This window comes from Tachyglossus aculeatus, chromosome 23, assembly GCF_015852505.1.
Source record: "Tachyglossus aculeatus isolate mTacAcu1 chromosome 23, mTacAcu1.pri, whole genome shotgun sequence".
Taxonomy (NCBI): Eukaryota; Metazoa; Chordata; class Mammalia; order Monotremata; family Tachyglossidae; genus Tachyglossus; species Tachyglossus aculeatus.
In genome coordinates, this window is record NC_052088.1 from 16,709,324 (window position 1) to 16,735,835 (window position 26,512).

General features: G+C 41.3%; 1 protein-coding gene across 1 annotated transcript in view; it reads left to right on the forward strand.

The window, feature by feature from the left end:
• MSH3 (mutS homolog 3) overlaps positions 1-25,965 on the forward strand; it is a 132,018-nt gene extending 106,053 nt beyond the window's left edge. Inside the window, exons 21-24 of the mRNA XM_038765562.1 lie at positions 17,750-17,936; positions 19,915-20,044; positions 23,132-23,306; positions 25,511-25,965. Coding sequence (XP_038621490.1) covers positions 17,750-17,936; positions 19,915-20,044; positions 23,132-23,306; positions 25,511-25,586 — 568 coding nt within the window. The 3' untranslated portion in view covers positions 25,587-25,965. The remainder of the gene's footprint in view (positions 1-17,749; positions 17,937-19,914; positions 20,045-23,131; positions 23,307-25,510) is intronic.
• Positions 25,966-26,512: the final 547 nt, after the last annotated feature.

Consider the following 26,512-nt stretch of genomic DNA (forward strand, 5'->3'; position numbering starts at 1 on the left):
GCTTCCTCCAATCCTTCCTCCTCCCCAGACACTCCCATAACTCCCATTTCTAAACAGATTTTCCTACCAACCAAAAACTGTATTATTCCTACCGCTATAGTAACTACACGTCTAGTTTTTTAAAAGCACACACACTCCTGAATCACATATTTTGGGGAATCTCATTAGTAGTTCCCCCTCCTTCCATATAATAATGATGGCTTTTGTTAAGCGCTTACTGTGTACCAAACATTGTTCTAAGCACATGGTGGGGGGCGGTTACAAGGTAATCAGGTTGCCCCACATGGGGCTCACAGTCTTAATCCCCATTTTACAGATGAGGTAACTGAGTCTTTTGAGAGGCTTTGCCCTAGTAAGCCCTCTTTTCCTGCATCGTGTATGCACTTGGATCTGTGACCTTTGCGCATTTTTTATTCAACCCACCCTCAGCATTTATGTACCTACCAATACATTATGCATTATAAATTATATTAATGTCTGTCTCCCCTCTCCCCCACTAGACTGTAAGCTCACGGGCAGGGAATGTCTTTACCAACTCTGTTGTGTTGTACTTTTCCAAGTGTTTAGTACAGTGCTGTGCACACAGTAAGCATTCAAATACCATTAATTGATTGATATTATTTCAGGCCTCATGCTGACCTCCCTGCCTCCCATCTCTCCCCACTCAAGTCCTTACTTCACTCTAGTTCACATCTCTCTTCTCCTCAAGAACTTCCAATGGGTGTCCGTCCACCTACGCATCAACAGAAATACCTTATCATCTGCTTTATAGCATTCAGTCATCTTACGCCCTCCTACCTTACCTCACTGATTTCCTACTATTCATTCAATCATTCAATGTATTTATTGAGCGCTTACTGTGTGCAGAGCTCTGTACTAAGCGCTTGGGAAGTACAAGTTGGCAGCATAGAGAGACGGTCCCTACCCAACAACGGGCTCACAGTCTAGAAGGGGGAGATAGACAACAAAACAAAACATGTGGACAGGTGTCAAGTCATCAGAATAAACAGAAGTAAAGCTAGGTGCACATCATTAACAAAATAAATAGAATAGTAAATATGTACAAGTAAAATAAATAGAGTAATAAAACTGTACAAACATACTACAACCCGGCCCACATATTTTGCTCCTTTAACACCAACCTATTCACTGTACCTTAATCCCATGTAGCTCACTGCCAACCCCTTGCACACATTCTCCCTCTGGCCAATTTATATGACACAACCTCACTCTCCCAAACTTCAAAACCCTTTTTGAAATCACATCTCCTCTATGAAGTCTTCCCTAATTTTCCCTGCTCTCCTTCCCTTCCGTGTCACCTGTGCACTTGGGTCTGTACCCCCTACCCACCCCAACCCCATAGCACTTAGGTACTTAACTCTAATTTAATGTCTTTCTCCCCCTTTAGACCATAAGCTCCTTGTGGGCAAGGATTGCGTCTACCAACTCTGTTGTACTAACCCAAGTGCTTAGTACAGTGCTCTGCGCAGAGTAAGTGCTAAATAAAGACCATTGATTGATATCCTCTTGTAAGAAACTAGAGTTCATTAACATGAGAAGGACCTAGAATTCTGATATCTGAACATATTGCACAGTTGGTTCGGATCACAAAGAATATTGTGTATTTTTTTTACAGTTTCACAGAATGAGATTAACTAGATCCAATCTCAGTTTTACGGGATTTGATCCTCTTGTAAGAAACTAGAGTTCATTAACATGAGAAGGACCTAGAATTCTGATATCTGAACATATTGCACAATTGGTTCGGATCACAAAGAAAATATTGTGTATTTTTTTTTACAGTTTCACAGAATGGGATTAACTAGATCCAGTCTCAGTTTTCCGGGATTTGATCACTCAATCAGGAGTACATGATGATGATGATGATGGTATTTAAGTGCTTACTATGTGCAAAGCACTTTTCTAAGCGCTGGGGAGGTTACAAGGTGATCAGGTTGTCCCACAGGGGGCTCACAGTTTTAATCCCCATTTTACAGATGAGGGAACCGCAGCACAGAGAAGTGAAGTGACTTGCCCAAAGTCACACAGCGGACAGTTGGCGGAGCCGGGATTTGAACCCATGACCTCTGACTCCACAGCTTGTGCTCTTTCCACTGAGCCACACTGCTTCTCATATAATGAGTACTTACTCTGTTCACAGCATAAGTGCTTGGGAGAGTACAACAGAGTTAGTTGACACTTACCTTTGTCCTTTTAGGATCTTACAATTCAGTTGACATTTAAAATTTAGAAATAAAGGTAAAGCCACTCCCATCTGAGAGAAGCAGCATGGGTCAGTGGAAAGAGCACGGGCTTTGGAGTCAAGGGTCATGGGCTCGAATCCCAGCTCTGCCAATTGTCAGCTGTGTGACTTTGGGCAAGTCACTTCACTTCTCTGGGCCTCAGTTCCCTCATCTGCATAATGGGGATTAAGACTGTGAGCCCCCCGTGGGACAACTTGATCTCCTTGTAACCTCCCCAGTGCTTAGAACAGTGCTTTGCAGATAGTAAGTGCTTAATAAATGCCATCATTATTACTTAAGTCTGTGTGGACATGAAAATAATTGATAAGCAAGAAGGATGGTAATGACAGTTGTAATCTAGAATCATGGAAATTCATAAAAAAAATTTCCCAGTCTTTCCACATTTCCCCCTGATTTGCATTTTCTTTCTTCCAGCGTATGGAAACACAGATACTCTTTCTTCCTGTCCAAGTGTATTTTTCTCCTCGATGTTGTCACCCCTCAAATTTGACTTCATCCTCACAGACGAAGCGGTGTTCAGAAATGCAGAAGTTAACATCTTGATGTGGCTTTTTTGTCCTGTATAAATATTTTAATTTTTCGGTTGGTTCCAATCAAGGTATTTCTAGGTGTAGATATTTGTAATGATTATAAACCTTTCCGTTTATCATTGAGGAGCAGCTTGGCCTAGTGAACAGAGCTCAAGCCTCAGAGTCTGAAGGCCCTGGGTTCTAATCCTGGCTCCGCCACTTGTGTGCTGTGTGACCTTGGGCAAGTTGCTTAACTTCTCTGTGCCTGTTACCTCATCTGTAAAATGGGGATTAAGACTGTGAGCCCTATGTGGGACAAGAACTGTGACCAACCTGATTAACTTGTATCTACCACAGTGCTTAGCACATAGTAAATTCTTAACAAATACCATGCAAAAAGTAACCCTGTTATTTATTTAGATATATAATGTATATTATTAATCACTGTCTGGGATAAAGGATGCTGTGGTTTATTTAGGTTAAACAAGTATGACTATTTAAAATGAGCTTAACTCCTTGTGAGCCCCTCCTGTAAATTGTAAATTTGTTGTGGGCAGGGAATGTGTCTAGCAACTCTGTATTGCACTGTCCAAAGTGCTTAGTACAGTGCTGTGCCCACAGTAAACACGCAATACATTATATTGATTAATTGAGGGGCAGGGTTCATGTCTAATTCCCACCTGTGTACTCTCTTCTAGCATTTTAGTACAGTGCTGTGCACACAGTAAGCATTTAATAAATAAGGTTACTACTCTGGGTTTTAGAACTGAATTGGGTCACCTAACTATTTAGAAAGAGTAATTGACAGTATGGTCTCAATCTGGCTGTGAAATGAATCAAGCAAATGCTGTAATGCAGATCTTTTCTGTATAATATGGTTTTATTGTGTGCACTTTTACAGATGCCTTATTGCTGTAGCCTTTTCCTAGATTTTTTTCATCCTGACTTAAAACGATGGTTTCCATGGAAATGGAGAGGTGGCTACAAGTGGTTTTTCCCTTGGTTATGTTTGGTAATTGTTTATTAGAGCTTTTTCAGATTGATTTTAAATACTGCAGTATAGTCAGAATTGAAAGATTGGATTCCATTATAAAGCAGATGTTTTTCTTACAGCAATAATAAAATGTTGTGGGCATAGGTAAAATTTTGTGCTTTTAGAGGAATGTAAGCATCCCACCTATTCGGATAATTGCAAGCAGCACTCTCCTTCCCTTCCCCGCGGCACCTGTATATATGTATATATGTTTGTACATATTTATTACTCTATTTATTCATTTATTTTACTTGTACATATCTATTCTATTTATTTTGTTAGTATGTTTGGTTTTGTTCTCTGCCTCCCCCTTTTAGACTCTGAGCCCACTGTTGGGTAGGGACTGTCTCTATATGTTGCCAACTTGTACTTCCCTAGTGCTTAGTACAGTGCTCTGCACACAGTAAGCGCTCAGTAAATACAATTGATTGATAAATACGATTGATTAATTCTGTCTTTAGATAAATTGATAGGTGAGTACTATTTAGTATTTTCATTTTCTGCTTCTTAGTGGTTTCTATTAGTTGCCTGTTATGACATCAAACATCAGTGAGAAAGAGGTTTAACACTAGATACGCTGATTGGCTTCTTCCCCCTTACATTCTTGGTGTGCTGCTGTTAATCCCAATTTGCCTTTATTCTCCTGTAGATAACTCCCTCGGCTTCAGGTGTCTTCTCTCCTCTGTCCCCGATCTCCACCAGTTCCCATTTTCTTTCCCCTGACGCGGGAGATGCATTTCACCAACCACGTTTCAAGCTTGTTTCCCTTCTGCATTCTGGCCCCAGCTCCCCCACAAAGTCAGGTCACCGAATGATGTTCAGGAGGATCGAGGAGGCTTATGTGACCCCTGACATACTGTCCATGTTTCCTCGCTCCTCAAGAACTTCCAGTGGTTGTCCTTTCACCTCCAAATCAAACAGAAACTTCTTTCCATTGGTTTTACAGCACTCAATCACCGTGCCTTCTCCCATCTTGCCTCACTTCTTTACAGCCCAGGCATCACATTTCGTTACTCTCATGCCAACCTACCCACCGTACCTCAATCTTGTCTACGTTGCCGCTGATCCCTCGCCCACATCCAGCGCCTCCCTCTTCATCTCTGACAGGCAATCATCATCATCAGTCGTATTTATTGAGCGCTTACTGTGTGCAGAGCACTGGACTAAGCGCTTGGGAAGTCCAACTTGGCAACATATAGAGACAGTCCCTACCCAGCAGTGGGCTCCCAGTCTAAAAGGGGGAGACAGAGAACAAAACCAAACATACTAACAAAATAAAATAAATAGAATAGATATGTTCAAGTAAAATAAATAAATAAATAGAGTAATAAGTATGTACAAACATATGTACATATATACAGGTGCTGTGGGGAAGGGAAGCACTCTCCCCCGCCTCAAAACCTTATTTGAAGGCATATCTCATCATCATCATCATCAATCGTATTTATTGAGCGCTTACTGTGTGCAGAGCACTGTACTAAGCGCTTGGGAAGTACAAATTGGCAACATATAGAGACAGTCCCTGCCCAATCCCCCCTTTCTTCTTCTCCCATTCCCTTCTTTGTTGCCCTTGCACTTGGATTTGCTCCCTTTATTCACCCCTCCCTCAGCTCCACGGCACTTATGTACATATCTGTAATTTATTTATATTAATTTCTGCCTCCCTTTGTAGGCTATAAGCTCGTTGTGGGCAGGGAAGGTGTCTCCCAACTCTGTTATATTGTACTCTCCCAAGTGTTTACTACAGTACTGTGCACGCAGTAAGCGCTCAATGAATAGGTATTGCTTTCAGACTTATTTCAAACTATACTTTTAGTCTTGTTTCTTCTGTTAAAAACAGAGTATATTTTTATTCTATAGTTTTTTTTAGTCTGAAAATGTAATTGTCTGAACACTTTTAGAAGTAGTAACAGGAATATTTATTGAGCCCCTACTAGGTTCAGTGTACTTACTAGACTCTTGGGAAAGTACAAAACGAAGATGTAACGTGTTTCCTGCCCACAACGAGTTTACATTCTATTGGGGAATTTTAACATAAATTTGGCCACTATGACCATCAGCAGCATTAATTGAGTCTTAATGTTCAGGGCATTACACTTAAGTGCTTGGAAACAGAATAGAAAGAAAAATATATGCTATCAAGAAACAGATTTGGTAGTAGGAATGAACACTCTGGGAATAATAATCTTTATGTCTCAGAAAAGAGTAGAGGATGAAAATTTCACATTCTACCATGGTATTCTTAGCTGTATAGCTAATAAATAAATGCCGGGGCCCCATAAATGCTTTTCTGATGTTTATAGAGGGGTTATAAAGGAGGATAATGGGAATTAGCCTGCCTGTCACTCCTAAAAATGTCATGGGGAGGGTTTTTTTCTGAATTATATATGTACAACCTGTTATAGCACAGGGTAGACAATTTTTCAATACCTGTATTCTGAAGTACGAGGAACATTTCCTAGGCACCATAGGTTATATGGCCACAATTTCACATAAATGTGTTTCTGGACAAATGCACTCAGTTCTGTCATAACGTGAGTGTTGGCTGGAATGCTTTTATAAAACTAGGGAACATTTTCCTATGAGCGCCTGTTTGGATACAGCATAATAGCAGTAGATGGACTGGTGTATGCACATATGTCTGGCAATGGCTGTAGTGACTATGAATTTTCCTTAATTGGGTTTTTTTTCCAGAATTTAACCTTCCCATTACAGGAGATCTGGGTGTGTTGGAATTTCGAAATGGGAAACATTTAAATTCTAAATTTAAAAATGTAATATTCCTTATTTAGAAAAATCCCAAACATCCTTGAATACTTTGAGGAAAATAAATGAACTGAAGATCACTGTCATAAAAAATGAGCACAGCAACAAAAATAGAACTGTTGAGGATTAACAGTAAAATATTGTATAAATGGCATTGTTGTTAAATGCCAAATACTCGGTAGAACCAGGATGGGGGACTACCAGTGTGTGTGCACAGAACCTTCCTTTAGCTGCAAGTCCAGTGCTTAGAACAGTGCTTTGCACATAGCGCTTAATAGATGCCATCATTATTATTATTATCGTCTTGAACTGGAATGTTTTCCAGTTGGTTACTGGACAAAATGGGGTTAAGTGATTTCCCCCCACCGCAGGTCAAAAATCAGCGCCTGGTTTGGGATTGAAATTCAAGACTTTTAACATGTAGCAGACTAGACACAACTCACTTATTTGACAGGTGCTTACTTACTTCCTTCTGTCTCTATATGTTGCCAACTTGTACTTCCCAAGCGCTTAGTACAGTGCTCTGCACACAGTAAGCACTCAATAAATACAATTGATTGATTGATTGATTGATTCCTTCCTTACTTACTTCCTGGCAACAGCTGGCAGCTCACAAGGTGGAAGGACAAAGGGCCCCAGAACGGTGGTGCAGAGCAGCTGGGGCTGGAACCGTATAACGGGATATTTCCAAACCGAGGAAATAACCAGCCCCCAGATTGAGAGAATTGTTGCTAATCGTCTATTCCCAAATGGCCTCTGCTACTGTCGTGCAGGAAAAACCCTCTCCTCAGTCCTGGACCCAGCCCTTGCTGGCACTAGAGCCAAATCTTAAAATCCGTCTGGTAGCATCTGGGGAGGGAGAGGTGAGTTCCCTAGTTGTGGTTACACATAATCTTCCTGTGGTGCCTTCCTCTGTCTTTCGTTCTGTGCGTAATATTTATGAAAGTAATTTGATTTTTTGACTGAAATGATAACATTTCAATGTCGTTTTAACATAAGTACTAGAGAAGCAGCGTGGCTCACTGGAAAGAGCACGGGCTTTGGAGTCAGAGTTCATAGGTTCAAATCCCAGCTCCACCAATTGTCAGCTGTGTGACATTGGGCAAGTCACTTCACTTCTCTGGGCCTCAGTTACCTCATCTGGAAAATGGGGGATAAGACTGTGAGCCCCATGTGGGACAACTTGATCACCTTGTAACCTCCCCAGCGCCTAGAACAGTGCTCCGAGGGGAACTGAGGGGGCTTCGGGGGGCTTCATCTTACCTCCTTCCCTTCCCCACAGCACTTGTATATATGTATATATGTTTGTACATATTTATTACTCTATTTATTTTACTTGTACATGTCCATTCTATTTATTTTATTTTATTATGTTTGGTTTTGTTCTCTGTCTCCCCCTTCTAGACTGTGAGCCCACTGTTGGGTAGGGACTGTCTGTATATGTTGCCAGCTTGTACTTCCCAAGCGCTTAGTACAGTGCTCTGCACACAGTAAGTGCTCAATAAATACGATTGATTGATTGATTGCTTTGCACATAGTAAGTGCTTAATAAATGCCATTATTATTATTATTACTAGTTCACTCATTTCTCTCCCTCACCCACCTCTCAAGGGCCATTACTCAGTTCTCTATCTTGCTTCTTGAATCTAATCTTCCTCACTCTCTCTCTCTCTACATTCTAACACTCCTCTGATCCTACTGTAAATTCCTCTCTCCTTTTTCCTCTGTTATTTTTTCTTACCACAGCTGGCTACCCTTCAACCAGTATAAGAGGAAAAGCTGTATTTGAAATAGCTTTTCGGTGGTGTCTGTCTTCAGCAAGTGAAAGCAGTCAGTCAATCAATCAATCAACACTAGTTTGTGTCTGGATCTTTGCTGTGTTTCTGCTTTGTAAGTTTATGGCAATGTATAATGACCCAGGTTCTAATTTCCAGAACAGAGAATGTTGTTCAACCAAGTCTGAATGGGTGAAGGATTTTTTTGGCAAACATTTGTTTTGTACCATGCAGACTTCACTACTGTCATCTCTTTGACTACTCTCTGATGTAGTCATCTAGGTCAGTACTATACACAGCATGGACAGTCAGTAAATATTGATATGGATGAATTTAAAGTTCCTTCCTAAAGATTCCTTTGCATTGGTTTTTACATGAGAAACATGCAGGAAATGGTGATCAGGAAAGAGGTAAGATTAGGCCCCATTCATTCATTCACTCATTCAATTGTATTTATTGAGCGCTTACTGTGTGCAGAGCAAGTACTAAGTGCTTGGGAAGTACAAGCTGGCAACATATAGAGACGGTCCCTCCCCAACAATGGGCCCACAGGCTAGAAAGGGGAGAGAGACAACAAAACAAAACAAGTGGACAGGTGTCAAGGCGTCAGAACAAATAGAATTAAAGCTAAATGCACATCATTAACAAAATAAATAGAATAGTAAATTTGTACAAGTAAAATAGAGTAATAAATCTGTACAAACATATATACAGGTGCTGTGGGGAGGGGAGGGATGGGGAGGAGGAGAGGAGAAAGGTGGCTCAGTCTGGGTGAAAGGGGGCCCAAAACTGGATGTGTCGAACAGACGGTAGTGACCAGCCAAAAATATCCCTGCTGGTTTCTGAACTGGAAGGCAGTGAAAATGTTAGTTTTCCCTTCAGTGAAAACGTGACGGCACGTTGACTCCTGTGACGTTCATAACTTGGTGAATATTTAAGCTGTTTTTCAGCCTTACATGTGGTCACTGAGGTTTTTGTCGTCCTGAATACTATAAAATTCCTAGCTTGAGAGTCAGGTGAAGGGAATATTTTCAAAGAAAAACTAGCAATTCCATCTTAAACGAGTTGAGTTGTTGGAGAGAGGGTGGGTGACTGCAGATGTCTTCTAAGCCAAGTCTGGTACAGGGTTGAGCAGAGACAGACACAGACAGTGAGAGGGGTTGGGAGTCAATAAAAAATAATAATAGGTGTCTGTTGCATCAGATGACCTCCTCTAGGATCTGGGAATAGAGGACTCTTCCAGAACCCTTATTGTGATTCTGGGGTACCATAGCATGGAATGCCCTCCCTCCGCACATCTGATGCCAAGCTAGCTCTCTTCCTCCCTTCAAAGCCCTACTGAGAGCTCACCTCCTCCAGGAAGCCTTCCCACACTGAGCCCCCTTTTTCCTCTCCTCCTCCCCATCGCCCCCGCCCTACCTCCTTCCCCTCCCCACAGCACCTGTATATATGTTTGTACAGATTTATTACTCTAAATGACTACTTTATCATTTAGTAATCGAACTTTAAAATGTTTCTCTGAAGCAGCGTAGCCTGTGGGAAAGCACAGGACGGGGGATCGAAGGACCTAGGGTCTAATCCTGGCTCTGCCGCTTGTCTGCTGTGTGACCACGAGCTAGTTACTTAATTTCTTTGAGCCTCCACATCTGTAAAATCCAATACCTTTTTCCCTTCCTACTTAGACTGTGAGACATGAGGGACGGGGACTGATTAACTTGTATCTACCCCAGTGCTTAGATCAGTGCTTGCCGCATAGTAATTGCTTAACAGATACCATCATTATTACAGGCAGTCCTGAAAACTTCAGAAAGCTTGGAAGCCCCTAGGTCAATCAATCAATTGTTGGTATTTATTGAGGGCCTAGTATGCACACAGCACTATACTGGACCCTCTGGCCCATCCAGCAGATGTTCCTTTCTTGGAGAAAGTGATTAAATTGTGATTAGAAAATGTGGAAAAATAAGGCAAAAATGCCTTTTAAGGCCTTGGCTACTAAAACAAGGTATGCTGAAAGTCCGAAGTTGTTTTCATTCCCTCACTCTGCACTTTCAGCATTTCATCTGATTTTCTTAAATCGCTAAAACAAATCATTTGAGCCGCACAGCTGTCCAGAGGGTGAATGAATATCAGGGTCGATGTCTGGCAGCACGTTGACTCCTGTGATGTTCATAACTTGGTGAATATTTAAGCTATTTGTCAGCCTTACATGTGGTCACTGAGGTTTTTGTCGTCCTGAATACTATAAAATTCTTAGCTTGAGAGTCAGGTGATATCATGACTTGGTTAGAAATACTATAAAATTCCTTGCTTCTGAATTAGGGCTATGCCAGTATCCTTCGGAATAGAAATAAAGGTGGGTTTCAGGAAGAATTTGGAATATATTTGAATTTGAGTTGCAGAGAAGTAAGTGCTTGCTTTAGAATCCTTTTTAAAATAGTAGCTGATCCACTGGAGAGAATAAATTGCCCGACCTTGCTATTCAGTAGGCCAAACAACTGCAGATTATTTTGTAGCTCCTTTCGGCTCCAAGCTCTGGGGTAATAATGCTCGGTGTGGAAACAGTAGTGGTCATTTCTGAGTAAGCCTAGAGAGTGCTAAGGAGGCTGCTTAGAGCAGGGGATTAAGAGCTGGAGGTATAGTGATTGAAAAGGGCTGATGATTATTATTGACCTTGAAAAAGGAACAGATGCTCCAGAAAATTAAGAGCAGAAGTGAAATTTACTTGTCATAACAGCAATCAAGATTGATGCTGATGGTTGTAATGTTAATGTCTATTTTGTCACCTCAGAGTCCACTTAGTATCCTTTCCCAATTTTTGCAATTCCATCTGGCCTGTCCACCTCACTATATGAATGCTGTAATCTTATTTGAGAGAGAGAGAGTCTTTACTCTTTGTCTCATTATAATGAGTCTAAATCCTAAACCATTATCTGTTATGACTGCTTCATTATGACTGAAATAGCATCAGTTTCTCATCTGGGTTATTTTATAGGCTGGCTGGATGAAGTCTTTAAATTTCAGTCAGATTGGGCACATCCCCATATAGATTTGTCATCATGGCCATGTGCAACAGAGATGCCGTGCCAGACTCGATCGCCCAGTCGTTTCCGAGCATTTACCGGGAGCAGAGCACTGAACAAAACGCTTGAGAGAGTACAGTAGAGTCATAATGTAATAATGCTCGTATTAAGCGCTTAGTATGTGTCAAGCACTGGTCTAAGCGTTGGGGTAGATACAAGGTAATCAGATCGTCCCAAGTGGGGCTTACAGTCTTCATCCCCATTTGACAGATGAGGGAACTGAGGCCCAGAGAAGTGAAGTGGCTTGCCCAAGATCACCCAGCTGACAATTGGCGGAGCCGGGGTTAGAACCCGTGACCTCTGACTTTCAAGCCCGGGCTCTTTCCACTAAGCCACGCTGCTTCCCAGAGTTGGTAGGCATGGACCCTGCCCTCAAGAAGCTTATGGAGAAGAAAAGGATTTGCTCCTTTTTGGGAAGATCTGACAGTAAGGGACAGGGTCTCTTATTCAGTTAAACTCTCCAAATGCCAGGTACAGTACTCTGCACATAGTAGCCGTAATAATAATAGTACTAATAATGGCAATAATAGCATTTATTAAGCTACGTGACAAACACAGTGCTGAGCATTGGGGTAGGAGCAAGGTTATCAAATCAGGCACTGCCCCTATCACAGATGGGACTCACAGTCTAAGAAGTAAAGAGAGGACCTATCTTATCCCCATTTTAAAGTTGAGGAAACTGAGGCACAGAGCGGCTAAGTGACTTGGCCAAAGTCGCACAGCAGCTCAGGGGCAGAACTAGGTTGAGAACCAGGTCTCCTGACCCCCAGCCTAATGCTGTTTCTTAATAATCAATCAATCATTGAGTGCAGAACACTGTACTAAGCACTTGGGAGAGTACAGTATAACAGAATTAGCAGGCATGTTGCCAGTCCATAATGGGAGTACAGTTTACAGTCTAAGTGCTGGTCATTTGATTGATTTTCACCTAGTCAATCAATAGAATTTATTGACTGTGTCCTCTAGGCAGAACACTGTACCCTAACATGGGAGGGTACAGAACAGTAGAATAGGTAGACAGGATTCCTGCCCACAAGGAGCTTAGGCCTAGAGGTCTTGGCTCCTCCCCAAAGTCCCACTGCAGTCCTTAGATCCCTTGTCCACTGTGCCTCTGCTTGGGGTGTGAGGATCGGTGTAGTCAAGGGTCCAAAGCAGTGTCTTGAAATCTGGTTTGAGTGGCAGCAAAAATGCTTCAGGACTCGAAAGCCATGGACAAGGAGGTAGCTTCTAAGCAACAGTCAGATACTCATAAAATGTCATGTTTTTCTACCATTTTCATGTGCCTGTGCCTGAGGATATGTAATATCTGATGTGAGAGGGAGGCTTTTTAGCAGTGCTTTTGAGCCATTTTGAACTTTGTGTTCATTACGGCCTTCATCTTTCAGGCAATCCACTGGTGCCCTGGGGAGATGACCCTCTAGCACCTCCAAAGAACCTGGGTCCTCGTTTCCGTGGAGAAGCCTCCTCTGCCATTGCAGCCACTCTCTCAGTAGCCTGGATGCCGAAAAATGTGCATTCTGTAGGCTGATTTCCATTTTGGGAAAGTCCGAGCTCTAGGTGGTCTCTCTGGGGGGGCAGAGAGCACTAGCCAGAGCCCCCATGGGACTGCTGCCCCAACTCAAGCTCCACACTGTTGGCTAGTTACCCCATACCAAGGTGCCCCACCCATGCTGAAGATGGTGTGATTTCTTCCTCGGTAGTACTAATTGAGAGATTTGTTAAGCATTTACTCTGTGTCAAGCACTGTATTAAGCACCGGGATAAATGCAATATAAGCAGAGAGACATTGGAGACAGAGGGGAGGGAGAACAAGTATTTAATTCCCATTTAAGTCCCATATGGAACCCCACTCTGGCCTTCCAGCACAGAATTTTACAGGCCAGCTTTCTCCAGTTTGCCAGAGGAGGCATGGAGAAAATAATAATAATGGCATTTATTAAGTGCTTACTATGTGCAAAGCACTGTTCTAAGCACTGGGGAGGTTATAAGGTGATCAGGTTGTCCCACGGGGGGCTCACAGCCTTAATCCCCATTTTACAAATGAGGTAACTGAGGCACAGAGAATCAATCAATCAGTCAATCAATCAATCGTATTTATTGAGCGCTTACTATGTGCAGAGCACTGTACTAAGCAGAGAAGTTAAATGACTTGCCCAAAGTCACACAGCTGACAGTTGACGGAATGGGGATAGAAGAGCAGATGATAGATTGAGCTCTCCATTTAAATTTGTTTGAGTTTGGAGTAGCAGCGTGGCTCAGTGGAAAGAACACAGGTCTGAGAGTCAGAAGATGCGGGTTCTAATCCCAACTCTGTCACTTGTCTGCTGTATGACATTGGGCAAGTCACTTACTTCTCTGTGTCTCAGTTACATCCTCTGTAAAATGGGGATTAAGACTGTGAGCCCTAGGTGGGAAGGGGCTGTCTCCAACCTGGCTATCTTGTAAGCAGCATGGCTCAGTGGAAAGAGCTGGGACTTGGGAGTCAGAGGTCATGGGTTCTAATCCCAGCTCCGCCACTTGCCTGCTGTGTGACTTTGGGCAAGTCACTGAACTTCTCTTGGCCTCAGTTCCCTCGTTTGCAAAATGGGGATCAAGACTGTGAGCCCCACGTGGGGCAACCTAATAACCCTGTATCTATCCCAGCGCTTAGAACAGTGCTTCGCACACAGTAAGTGCTTAACAAACACCATCATTATTATTATTATTATTGTATCTACCCCAGAGTTTAGTACAGTGCCTGACACATAGTAAGCACTTAACAATATTACTGTTATTATCATTTACTATCATTATCACCACGAGGGTCTCTATAGCATTCTGTTGTAAGCACCCTGGAATTTTAAGTTCTCAGGGCTGAGCTCGGTTTCAACAAATGAAGGCATTAGTTTATCACAATGGTAATAAATTGCATAGTTTTATTATGTGCTTTTCCATTATTATTCAAAACATTCACCTAAACCTTTGTCTTTTAAGTGCCTACATTTAAATTTGACTATGGGAAGTAGGCTTATGATAGATTTTTAACATCAGTTGGAGTGTCAGCAAGGCCCTTGGCAGTAGACAGGGTCAGACACTGCCTGTCCGAGGATTTGGTCTATACAACTTTCCTCCTTGGGAGTTTCAGATTTTCTCCTCCACCTGTTTCAGGTCCTTGTGATCCATAGTGACATTTTACACTGCACTGAGAGTTCCAGATGGCTAATTTGGGTAGATAAGGGGGCAGGAGAAATCCAACTGAGGGGTGCTTCTTTCCCCCCCTCGCTAATTCTCTTGTACTCCCCCAAATGCTCAGCACATAGTAAGCACTCAATAAATATGACTGGTTAATTGATTGACTTGAGCTGTCTATATTCACACTAGCCCGTAAGTATGAGCAGTTTTGGCCAGCGCATCCTGGCAAGAACAATTTGGGTAATAGATTCGTTCAAACTTTAAGGTCCCCAAATTTTTAAAAAAATTATTCAGGTATCTTTGAAGTTTGATACATAGCTTGGTACCAGTTTGCTGCACCCCCCCCCACCGCCATTTCCATCAAAGTAGATGAACTTGGTAAACCAGAGGTCCTGAAAAATATATCTCTTGCCTCTCTTGTGCTTTGGAACATGGGATTCATTGATAACTGTAAATCCTGGTGTTAGTTGGGAAGAATACTTCCTGACAGCCCCTTTTAAAATATTTTCTCACATAGCCATAATCAACTTACGACCGCACCGTATGTTACTCTCCAGGTTTTCATGTGTTTCTCTAGAGGAATTTTAAGACTCGTTAGAAAGTTTATGTGTTAGAGATTGAGTTTTCTATAAGTCAGTTTTCAGTCAGACTAAATTCATCCAAGATGTATGTAAACCTTATGTTGGAGATAGTTGATCCATGGTATCTGTATTCATTTCTGGTGCCCGTCTAGGCCAGGGACCTCTTTCTTTTTTTTTGTCTCTTCCTCCCACCTTGTCTTTTAATAATAATAATAATAATAATAATAGCATTTATTAAGCACTTACTATGTGCAAAGCACTGTTCTTCTGAGAAGCAGTGTTGCCTAGTGGACAGAGAAAGCACCTGGGAGTCAAGGACCTGGGTTTTAATTCCGGCTCCGTCGCCCGTCTGCTGAGTGAACTTGGGCAAGTCGCTTCACTTCTTTGAGCCTCAGTTACCTCATCTGTAAAATGGGGATTAAGACAGTGAGCTCCATGTGGGACAGGGATTGCAACCAACCCGATTTGCTTGTGTCTACCCGAGTGCTTAGTACAGTGGCTGGCACGTAGTAAGTGCTTAACAAATACCATTATTATTATTTTCTCTTGCTCCTACTTGCTTTCTTTTACCTTAATTCCAGATATGAGAGTGTGGAGAATAAATGAGACTATAAAGAAGAAGCTGATTAGAAATAAAACATTCACAATTTAGGTTTGATGACACTGCCACTAACTAAAACCTCAGTTTTTGATGCAGTACATATTTCATGAAGAAAAAGCCAGACTGGGTTGACAAGATATGAAACTTCATCTAATAGCTTGTTAAAATTCTGTCAGGAGACTATTCCGGCCTCAGTCTGCTTGACCTGCTCTGAAGGTGTTTGTTCAAGATTTAACTTTTGATTTGCCCATCAATAAAAAGCAAAAATTCAGGATTGGTTAAGGCACTAGCTATTAGACTAAAATAGAAAATATTTTTTCCTATTTCTTCCCAGTCTCTTTCTTGACAGTGAGACTCTCCTAAAAGTAAACTAACTGTGGGGGTCTCCACAAGCTTTTCCCCAACAAACAAAATCCCAGAAAAGCACAATGTCTCCTGCTAGTGCTATTCAAATCCAACAATTCTAAGCTTATGCCATCCACCTCTCATTGTATTTGAGGAACCACTTAGAAGTAAGTCAGTGCTCTTTACTTCCTCTCGAAAGACATGGGTGAATCATGACCTTGGAAAGAGCTCATGTGATTTCTGTTGTCACGATTAGGACTCTGTCTTCTGGAACAAATTAATTGCCTCTCATCTTAAAAGTCATGACACTGCACAGCTCTTTTTTCAGGACATTCCCGGTTATGTCTAGAAGTAATCATGGTGGTGCTCACCGGACATGTAGGAACTAATAAATATTTCGAGTAAATTGTGCCTATGAGCAACAGTAGAGATTGACAGGTGCTGCTTTTAAATGTGCAGTTAATTGGAAAGCGTGGAATTGCAAAACTGCCTATTAGACAAATGAAATAGCTCTGCTGCTTAGAATTTCTATAGTACTTAGATCTGTATGTCAAAGCAAGTATTAACCATTCATCAGGTTACATAACAAGAGGCCAGTATTCTTTTCCCTTCTCATACTAGTCTTCCTGCACAGAACAGAAATTTGTCTTTTATCCTCCTCCTACCCACAGTGGCAGCTTAGTTTTTAGCAACAGAAAACTGATAGAGAAGCTTAATGTGCTACCTAAGGCCAATAGAAATAAGTGGGGAACTCATTTTTCCTAACTCCTACAAATATACCTCAGTTTTCTAACTCAAATGTGAAATAGGCTTTTACGTATCACCAAATTGAGAATGTTTCCAAGATGTTTGGTACCCGAAGTAGTAATATGACAGATAACCAAAGGGATAGGCCAGGTAGAGGGAGAGGTGTGGTGGCAAAATGGCTACTACGGTTTGAGTGACTTAAGCCCGTGTTATTTTAAAGCAGTATGTTCAAGATAGAGTGGAAGAGAGTCATTTGGGCTACTTTGATTAATTTCTGGAAACAAGCACTGAAAGCCATACTCAACTTTCTTTGGCCAGAAGGATAGCCATAATGAGGGTTCTTGAGGGGAGGTTTAAAGTGAGAAGAAAAGCAGATCCTTTTTCATGGCTCCTGTTTGAAAATGTCACTCAGGCAGATTATGGTGACCATTTTTTGGCTTCTGAGCTTGTCTGTATCATTTTTAGCCTTACATTTGGCAGAGATTTTCAACCTCTAGAAAATCTTTTCCTGCGGTCACCTTAAGTACTCCCTCACACCACCAAAACTGCATCGTTTGTGCTTTTGGCAGAAGCAATTTTACTTCTCATATATTCTGGCTGCTGCTGCTGCTGCTCTGCTTCTTCCTATCAATCTATCAGTGAATGGTATTTATTGAGCACTTACTTTGTGCAGAACTCTATACTAAGCACTTGGAGAGTACAATACAGCAGAGTTGGTGGCTCCTCAGTGGTCTTGCTTTATCAGGGAGTCCAGCCAGAAACAGCTCAGACAGCCTACTCTGTGCAGGGCACCATACTGAGCATGTAGGAAGAGTACAGTGTTGAGCAGACTTCAAATTGATCATGTATTTTATTCTCTCTTTTGTCCTGTTTATAGGATGGGAGCTGCAGATAATATATACGAGGGGCGGAGTACGTTTATGGAAGAACTGACAGACACAGCAGAAATCATTAAAAAAGCAACATCCCAATCCTTAGTCATTTTGGATGAACTGGGAAGAGGAACAAGCACACATGATGGGATTGCCATTGCTTATGCTACGCTTGAATATTTCATCAGAGATGTAAGTGTTGTGCACACCCTTAGAAATACTTGCAAAGGAGACAAACCCTGAATTGCACCCAAAGTCTGTGACAAAATCTTTTAGGGTAAGGCCATCATTCCATTCTTTTTCATAATTTACTGTAAGACTCACGGTTTATCTAAAATTATATTCTGGCAACTCTTAATTATCTACAGTAAGAGAGGGGAGAAGTGATGCTAATAATACCAAAACAGGTAAGGGGAATTTGGCTTCAGCCTGCCAGTGGGAAATGTTGTCCTAGAATTTGCCCGGGTAATGCAATGAGGGCCACTGACTTGATGGCCTAATGCTGTTGTGAAATAGGAGAAGATCACAGCTGGGGGCAGAATGTCTAGACGGTCACGACTTTAAAATCCACAAACTGAATAATCCTCTCCACAATAATCAAGAAGGAACTGTACAAGAATTCATAACTCATGGTTGTTCTTGACTGTGTCCTTTTTTTTGAGGCCTTGCTGCAGTTTTGAGCTCTGTTTGTGGGGTTCTGGGGCTTTGCCTGCAGAAGGAAGCCCCCAAATTTCGGAATCCAGCTATATTTAATTATCAAATAGTTTTATGTGACATCTAAACGATGTGTAAATTAGGAAGGTGCTGATCTATAGTGTGTGCTTTACCAAAAAAAAAATATGCAGTGGTGTTGTAAGCTCCTTGAGGGAAGGAATCGTGTCTACCAACTCTGTTGTATTGTTCTCTCTCAAGCACTAAGTACACATTGTACTGTGCAAATAGTAGTGCTCAATACATACCATTAATTGGATGATTGATATTGCAGTCAAGTTCATGGGTCTTTTTGCTTACATTACTTTTTGCTTAAATTTTGCAACATTTTTCCAGGCAATTCCATTTTTTTTTTGCCAGTTTTCTCAACATTTATATAGGGTTTATCCTTGTGGGCAGAGAATATGTCTACCAACTCTGTTGCATTCTCTCTAGCTCTTAGAATAGTGCTCTGTGCACAGTAAGCTCTCAGTAAATACCATTGATGGATTGAACATTGTTCTGGCCTTAAGATTAGATGACTAATTAGGAGTTAAGTTGGTAGGTAAATGCCCATTATCACCATTGCCATGACATTATTTCAAAAAGTCATTTGAACTGAGGTATTTCCAGGAAAAAAATATGCCTCTGTGAATTTCCATTTTGGACTGACTGCCTCTAATTTTGACCTTGAGCATTTTTTTACTGTACAATACCCATAATTAAATCTTCTAGACACTATTCTTAAAATTAGAGATCTTAAGGGCATTATGAATCCGACAGAAGGAAAAGTTTTCTCATTGGAAAGTTGGTGGTTATGCCTTACGTAGAATGATTCAAAGTGTTTTGAATTTGCAAGATTTAAGATGGCTTTAAATGATCTCAATGACTATATGCAGTTTTTACTAGAAAGAGGACAGTGCCCTGAATTCTAATGAAGTGAATGCCATTTTAAGTTTCTAGTATTTTAGTTCAACAGTTTCTTCTGACAGACTCCATTCCTTAACTGAGTCCATCTATGCCAGTATATTGTCTCGGCACGTCCCGTGGTGGTCACGGCGTTCTGGGAGGAACTGTGTGAAGGGTATCATCCAGTATCTGGAACTTTTTCATTTACATCCCCAACTTTCCCCCCTAGAAACTACTTGCTAAGAAATTTATCCAAACCCTCCTTGAATCTGCTTATACTTTCAGTGTTTACAGCTTCTTGTGGAAGTGAATTCCATAAGCTCACCATATACTAGAGAGAAATGTTTTATTTGTGGTGAACAAAATTCCATTTTTCTCCTCAGTCCCCATCCTTCATGAATTTGTAGAACTCCATGACTCTTTCAATCTTATCTCCCCAATCCTGAATCATAATCTTTTCATTCTGTCCTCATATGGAAGCTTCTCTAGCTCCCTGATCATTCTGACAAGGGATTTATGAGGCTCACAAGATTAAGGATGTATACAGTGTTTGTGTATTTTGTTTTTCTAGGTGACATCACTGACCCTGTTTGTCACCCATTATCCACCAGTGTGTGAACTAGAGAAAAGTTATCCACAGGAAGTAGGAAACTATCACATGGGCTTTCTGGTTAATGAAGAAGAGTGTGAAGAGAGACCAGGTATGTACATTTCGAGCATTAACCTTTGCCTCATTGTTAGTTGAGGTAAAGACAAGTATACATTTGAATAATAATCAAGTGAGACGCAGTGTAGCATTGTGGAAAGAGCACAGGCTGGGAGGCAGGACCTGGCTTCTAATCCTGGCTCTGCCACTTTCTTGCTCTGTGACCTTGGGCAGCACCTTTGTGCCTCGGTTTCCTCAACTGTAAAATGGCGATTAAATCCTACTCCCTCCTTCTTAGACTCTGAGCCCCATGGGGGACAGGGACTCTGTCCAACCTGATTAACTTCGATCTACCCTAGCTCTTAGTACAGTGGCTGAAACACAGTAAGTGCTTAACAAATACCAAATGATAGTAATAAAAATCATAATGATGGGAGAGAGCAAAGAGAAGAAGGGACAGAAAACAAATAGGGGGCGGTGGTAGTAGTAGCAGTAGTAATATTGTAGTATTGTATCCACTCCAGTCTGTACTCCATTCTGCTGCCTGAATCATTTTCCTTCAAAAATGGTCAGATCATGTTTCCCCACTCCTCAAGAAACTCCAGTGGTTGCCCATCCACGTCCTTATCAAGCAAAAACTCCTCACCATTGACTTTAAAGCACTTAACCACCTTGTCCCCTCCTACCTCACCTCACAGCTCTCCTAATACAACCCAGCCCACACAATTAGTTCCTCTGGTGCTAACCTTCTTACAACTGTACCTCCATCTCATATGTCTCGGGGCCACCCTGTCGCCCACATCACCCATATCGTACCTCTGGCCTGGAACTCCCTCCCTCCTCATACCAGACAGATAATTGCTCTCCCCCACTTCAAAGCCTTATTGAAGGCTCATCTCCTCCAGGAAAGCCTTCCCTGACTGAGCCCTCCTCTCCTCCCACTCCCGTCTGCACCATTCATCCTTGCTCCTTCATTCATCTTCCCTCCCTTCCCCACAGCACCTATGTATATGTCTGTTATCTGTTTATTTGTGTTAATGTCTGTCTCCCCCTCTAGACTGTGAGCTCCTTGTGGGCAGGGAATGTGTCTGATGTTCTATCGTACTCTCCCAAGCACTTAGTAAAGTGCTTTACACACAGCAAGTGCTCAATAAATTTGATTATTCGTAATCATCATCATAATAATGATAATATTGAGCACGTTCTGAGTGCAATGCACTGTACTAAGGGCTTGGGAAGAACAACAGGAACACAAGACACATTCCCTGTCCCCAAAGATCTTGCATTCTAATGAGGTAAAAGGGAAAGAAAGGATGCCGAGTGTCCGTAAAGGATAAAATCAGGAAAAGGACAGAAGCTATTTGGGAGAGGGATATAATGTGTCAGGAAGACTGCAAGACAATTAATTAGAACAGAAGAGAGACCCAGCAGGGCAAAGAATGACTGGCACCTGGCATAACAGAAAGTAAAATCAAGGGGCAGTCAAGAAGGAGAATGAAATGGGAAATTGAGGAGAGACACAAAAAGAGAGACACAGAGAGAAGGTAAGGGTGGTGAGAGAAAAATGTAGAGAAAGGAAAACCAAAGGATGGATGGCGAGATGGGAGATTAAACCAATAGAAGTGTTGAGGGGTTCTAGAGGGAGAAGAGGTTGGCAAGGGAGACAAAAAGAACTCAGGAAGAGAAGAAAAGAAAAACTGAAAGAACAGATAGAAGAATAAAAGTCCATTTTTAGTGAAAGAGGTATAATTTACTAATATTTAAAAGTATGTCTAATCAATAAAACCACTCATTTTTAGGGAACCAAAATGAGATCAGAGTTATGACTAACTGGCCCGTAGATCTTCACTTGATACCTGGCTGATATATTTACACTTTTATAATTTGCATGTTTAGGTTAATTACTTTTCAGTTCTCGTTAAAAGAAACATCTTTTTATGCTAGACATCTCAGACTAGAGTCTTGAATACCCTTCCACCATTTCCCAGTCTCAGTCCATGCCAAAATTAATCTGCTGAGGTAAATCAGAGAAATGACTGCAGGGTCCACCTCCAAGAGGCTGTAATAATCATTTGTAGTTGCCCAGGGGATTGCTGAGAGTTGAAGCTCCAGCAGCCCACAAGGCAACGAAGCATAAGAAGCAGTCAGCTCCAGAAGTGATTCATGAACTTGGCTGTTACACTGTAAACTCTTTGTGGACACGGAGAAAGTGTTTTGCTTCTGTGGTGCTTTCCAGAGCCCTTTTTGTAATGCTTTGCACTCAGTAAAGATCACCTTTGCATTTGGATTTGCACCGTTATTTTTTTTTAATAATAATAATGGCATTTATTAAGCGCTTACTATGTGCAAAGCACTGTTCTATTCAGTCCTCCCTCAACCTTATGTCACTTAAGTACGTATCCATAATTATTTATATTTATGTATGTGTCCTCCTCTAGACTGTAAGGTTGTGGGCAGGGAACGTGCCTACTAACTCTATTTTATTGTACTCTCCCAAGAGCTTGATACAATGCTCTGCATACAGTAAGCACTCAATAAATATGATTGCTCGATTGCTGCTACTTCTGTTACTAGTACTACGACAACTACTAGTTTAGCCTGGGTTCACTCTTGACCAGAATTGCCCAAGCCACCGAGTTCAAAATCAGAGGGCGACCTGAATCTGATCAGATGAGTTTGACAGTGTACCAACGCACCTAGCATCTTGGAAACGATTATCTCCTAATGCTGGTGATAATGCCTCCCTGAAGCTGAGTGGCATTTAGTTTTGTTGTGAGTTATTTATTCTTCATCGTCAGTGGTATTTATTGAGCACTTACTGTGTGCAGAGCATTGTACTAAGTGCTTGGGTGAGTACAGTATAACAGAGTTGGTAGACACGTTCCCTGCTCACCACGATATCATTCTTATAATAAGTAGGGAAAAGGTGTTCTCACACAAAGAAAAAAAAAACAATATTTCACCCTTTTACAGCATTTGAAATCCCAGAATGTGTAATAAACAGCTATGATTTTGTTTTCTTCCGGATGCAAATCTTAAAGGCAACTTCAGTGTCTTGGTTTTTAATTTGACTCATTTAAAACTCAGGACTGGGTTTGGCTAATTCTCATTTCCTGGAGTTTTTGTTCTTTTTATCCTGTAGGATCTGAAGATGAGCAAACCCCTGAATTTGTCACTTTTCTCTATCAAATAACTAGAGGAGTTGCTGCAAGGAGTTACGGGCTAAATGTAGCCAAACTGGCCGATGTTCCTGGAGAAATCTTAAAGAAAGCAGCTCACAAATCCAAAGAACTTGAGGAGTTGGTAAATATGAAAAGGTCAGAATAATCATGCTGAAATTTTTTTTTTAAGATGATAATGAAACTTTCCAACGTGATTAAAGGAGAAGGGTTTTTCAATAAATTAACATAAAAATAGTTTCTCCAGATTGGCTGAAACACTTTGTTATGGTCAATTGAAACAACTCCGGGCAAAGCTCATATAAAAACTTGCTGGCCTCTTAATAAGAACTTTATATGGGAAATTTTTAAAATTGTCATTTCAAGCAGTCATCTTACTAAAGGTTTAAATTAACTGCTCGGTATAGTCCTTGAAAATGAATGTACATGTAAAATTCTAAAAATGAAAGAGTTTGGGCAAAATGGAATTACAGATTATAATTGTCCCATTACTTTTGGGCAGGAATTGGGTAATTTCCCCTAAGGGGCAAAGATAAGAGGAGGCCAAAGTTGGGGTCGGATTGTATGCGGCAGTTGGCAAGTGGCAACTTTTAAATAACGCTCCTCTTTTGGCCTGAGTATTGGTTTGACTTTTTTTTAGGGTATGTGCTAAATAGCTACTATGTGCCAGGCCTGTTCTAAGCCTTGGGGTAGATAGAAGCTAATCAGGTTTGGCACAGCCCATGCCCACATAGGGCTCACACTCATAATCCCCACTTTCCAAATGAGGTAACTGGGGCCCAGAGAAGTTAAGTGACTTGACCAAGGGCACACAGCAGGCAAGTGGTGGATTAGAGCCCAGGTCTTCTGACTCCCAGCTCTATCACTAGGCCATGCTGCTTCTCAACTTCTGGCAAGTGGCACTTTTTAGCTTCTAAGCCTGGTGCTCTGAATTCCAAACTCACCACCCCGTCATTCACCTGAGCAAAGACCCAGAAAAATAGGGAAAAAAAAAATAGCAGGGGCCATGCCAGCGTCTGAGTAGATGCGTGTGAGCCCACTGTTGGGTAGGGACTGTCTCTATATGTTGCCAGTTTGTACTTCCCAAGCGCTTAGTACAGTGCTCTGCACACAGTAAGCGCTCAATAAATACGATTGATGATGATGGCCAGAGTAGCAGGGGCCAAGCAGAATGATGTACCAGTAATAATAATAATAATAATTGTGGCATTTATTACATGCTTACTATATGCCAAGCATTATTCTCAGCGGTGGGGTAGATACAGGTAGTCAAGGTGGACGCAGTCCCTGTCCCACATGGGGCTCACAATCTTAATCCCCATTTTACAGATGAGGTAACTGAGGGCCGGAGAAGACATTGGCAGAGTCGGGATTAGAACCCACACCCTCTGACTTCCACTGGTCTTTCCACTAGGCCATGCTGCTTCTCACTCTCTGGTTTGCCAGTGCCTGCCCCAGGCTATTCTGGAATATTGTTAGCACACCTCAGTTGCTCCTCCTAATAGTCACCAGATTTAAATAACGGAAGGTGTGTAGTTATTAACACTTGATTTTTTTAAGATGAGAAATACCAAAATGCAAGTTGACAGAAAACTATTCCACCCTTGAATGATGTGTCCTGTGAAATGATGTCAGCTTCTGCTAACTTTATGATGTTTCCCTGGAACCTCTTCTGAAATATCAAACCGAAGAAGGTCTTAGCAGTGCAACAAATGTAGGCCCCCTTTCAGTGATCATAAATAATCTTGACAGGAAATTTTCTAGGGAGAAATTGATGGGAACTAATTATGTATGAGCTCTCAGAGATTCATTTGGAGCTCGGTACGTTCCAAAATTTAATCCTTTTTGGAAAGGAAAGTAAAACCATAAAAGCCTAATATATAAAAGTTGTGTATGATAGATGGCAGAAAATGTGACAGCTTCTGTGTGCTTATGTTATAAAGCCTGTAACTCCCAAGTAGTAAAAATTGTGATTTCTTATAAAAAGTCTTAACTCTTCTACCTGGCAAGTGAGGTTCTGTAATGTATAAAATCAGCCTTGAGATAATAGGTGGTACTGTGATAAATCATGCTGTGCAATAGCAATGAAGTAGGATTTAATACTTTATCTCTTTGGTAAAAACATACTTGTGGCACTTGATTGTGGATGGCCAAAGCTATTTCGTTCTCTGGGTTAATCCTTTCATCACATTTAGGATTTATTGTGCCTAAATATTTCCTTTATGATTCCAAAGAAATGACTGATTCAGTAGTATTTTGATGTTGTAATCCCTAGTATTGTTTTAACCATTAGTGTACTTTTGTTTTAAAAATTGCAGTAATTGTAATTTTTTTCTTTTCAGAAAACGACTAAAGTCATTCGTAAGATTATGGACTATAAATGATGCTGTGGCGTTGAAAGAGTGGGCAAACGAGTGAAACAGATTGAAATTCGGACTGCTTTTCATATCTATTTTACTGTCTCATTTGAAGAATGCATCAGTGGAAAGAAAAAAAACCTGCCTAAAATATAGTTAATCAGTGACAAATGCAGAGCTCCAGCCTGTCATTCAGCTACATTTCACAGGAAATGTAGCTGTTGGGGGTTTGCTTATTAAAAATGAAGGCCAAGATTTGCAGACAATGTTTTATTAGCTTCCCTTTTCCATGATTTTAAAAAGTGTCACCGGGAGTTTTACATGTCAAAAAGTTTGTGCCTGTGTAATTTAAAAACAGAAACTTCACTAATAATCAAGTTAGTAAAGTCTGAAGTAAAAGGTTTTTTTTAATGAAATAAAGCATTATGTAAACACGGCCATTGAGATTTTTGTTTTGTCAGTAAAATCTTAGTTTACCTTTTCATTTCCAGCATGTTGTCATCCGAACCAGTGGAGACCAGCAACCTCCAGAGCACTGAAAATGTTTAGGCTGAGCTTGTGAGCTGAATATACAAGTAAGGAATCTCCCCCCGACCTCCCCACACCACCCCCAGACCCCCTTGGCTGTCCGACATCATCATCAATCGTATTTATTGAGCGCTTACTATGTGCAGAGCACTGTACTAAGCGCTTGGGAAGTACAAATTGGCAACATATAGAGACAGTCCCTACCCAGCAGTGGGCTCACAGTGTGGAATGTGGCTGCCTGTCTGGACATCCCCCACCTCCTCAAATACCCCAAGGGCCTGCTTCTCCCTCCCTCCCTTCCCCTAGACTGTAAGCTTGTTGTGGGCAGGGAACGTGTCTGATTCTTGTTATATTGTAGTAATAATAATAATAATGATGATGATGGTATTTGTTAATAATAATAATAATAATGATGGCATTTGTTAAGCACTTACTATGTGCAAAGCACTGTTCTAAGCG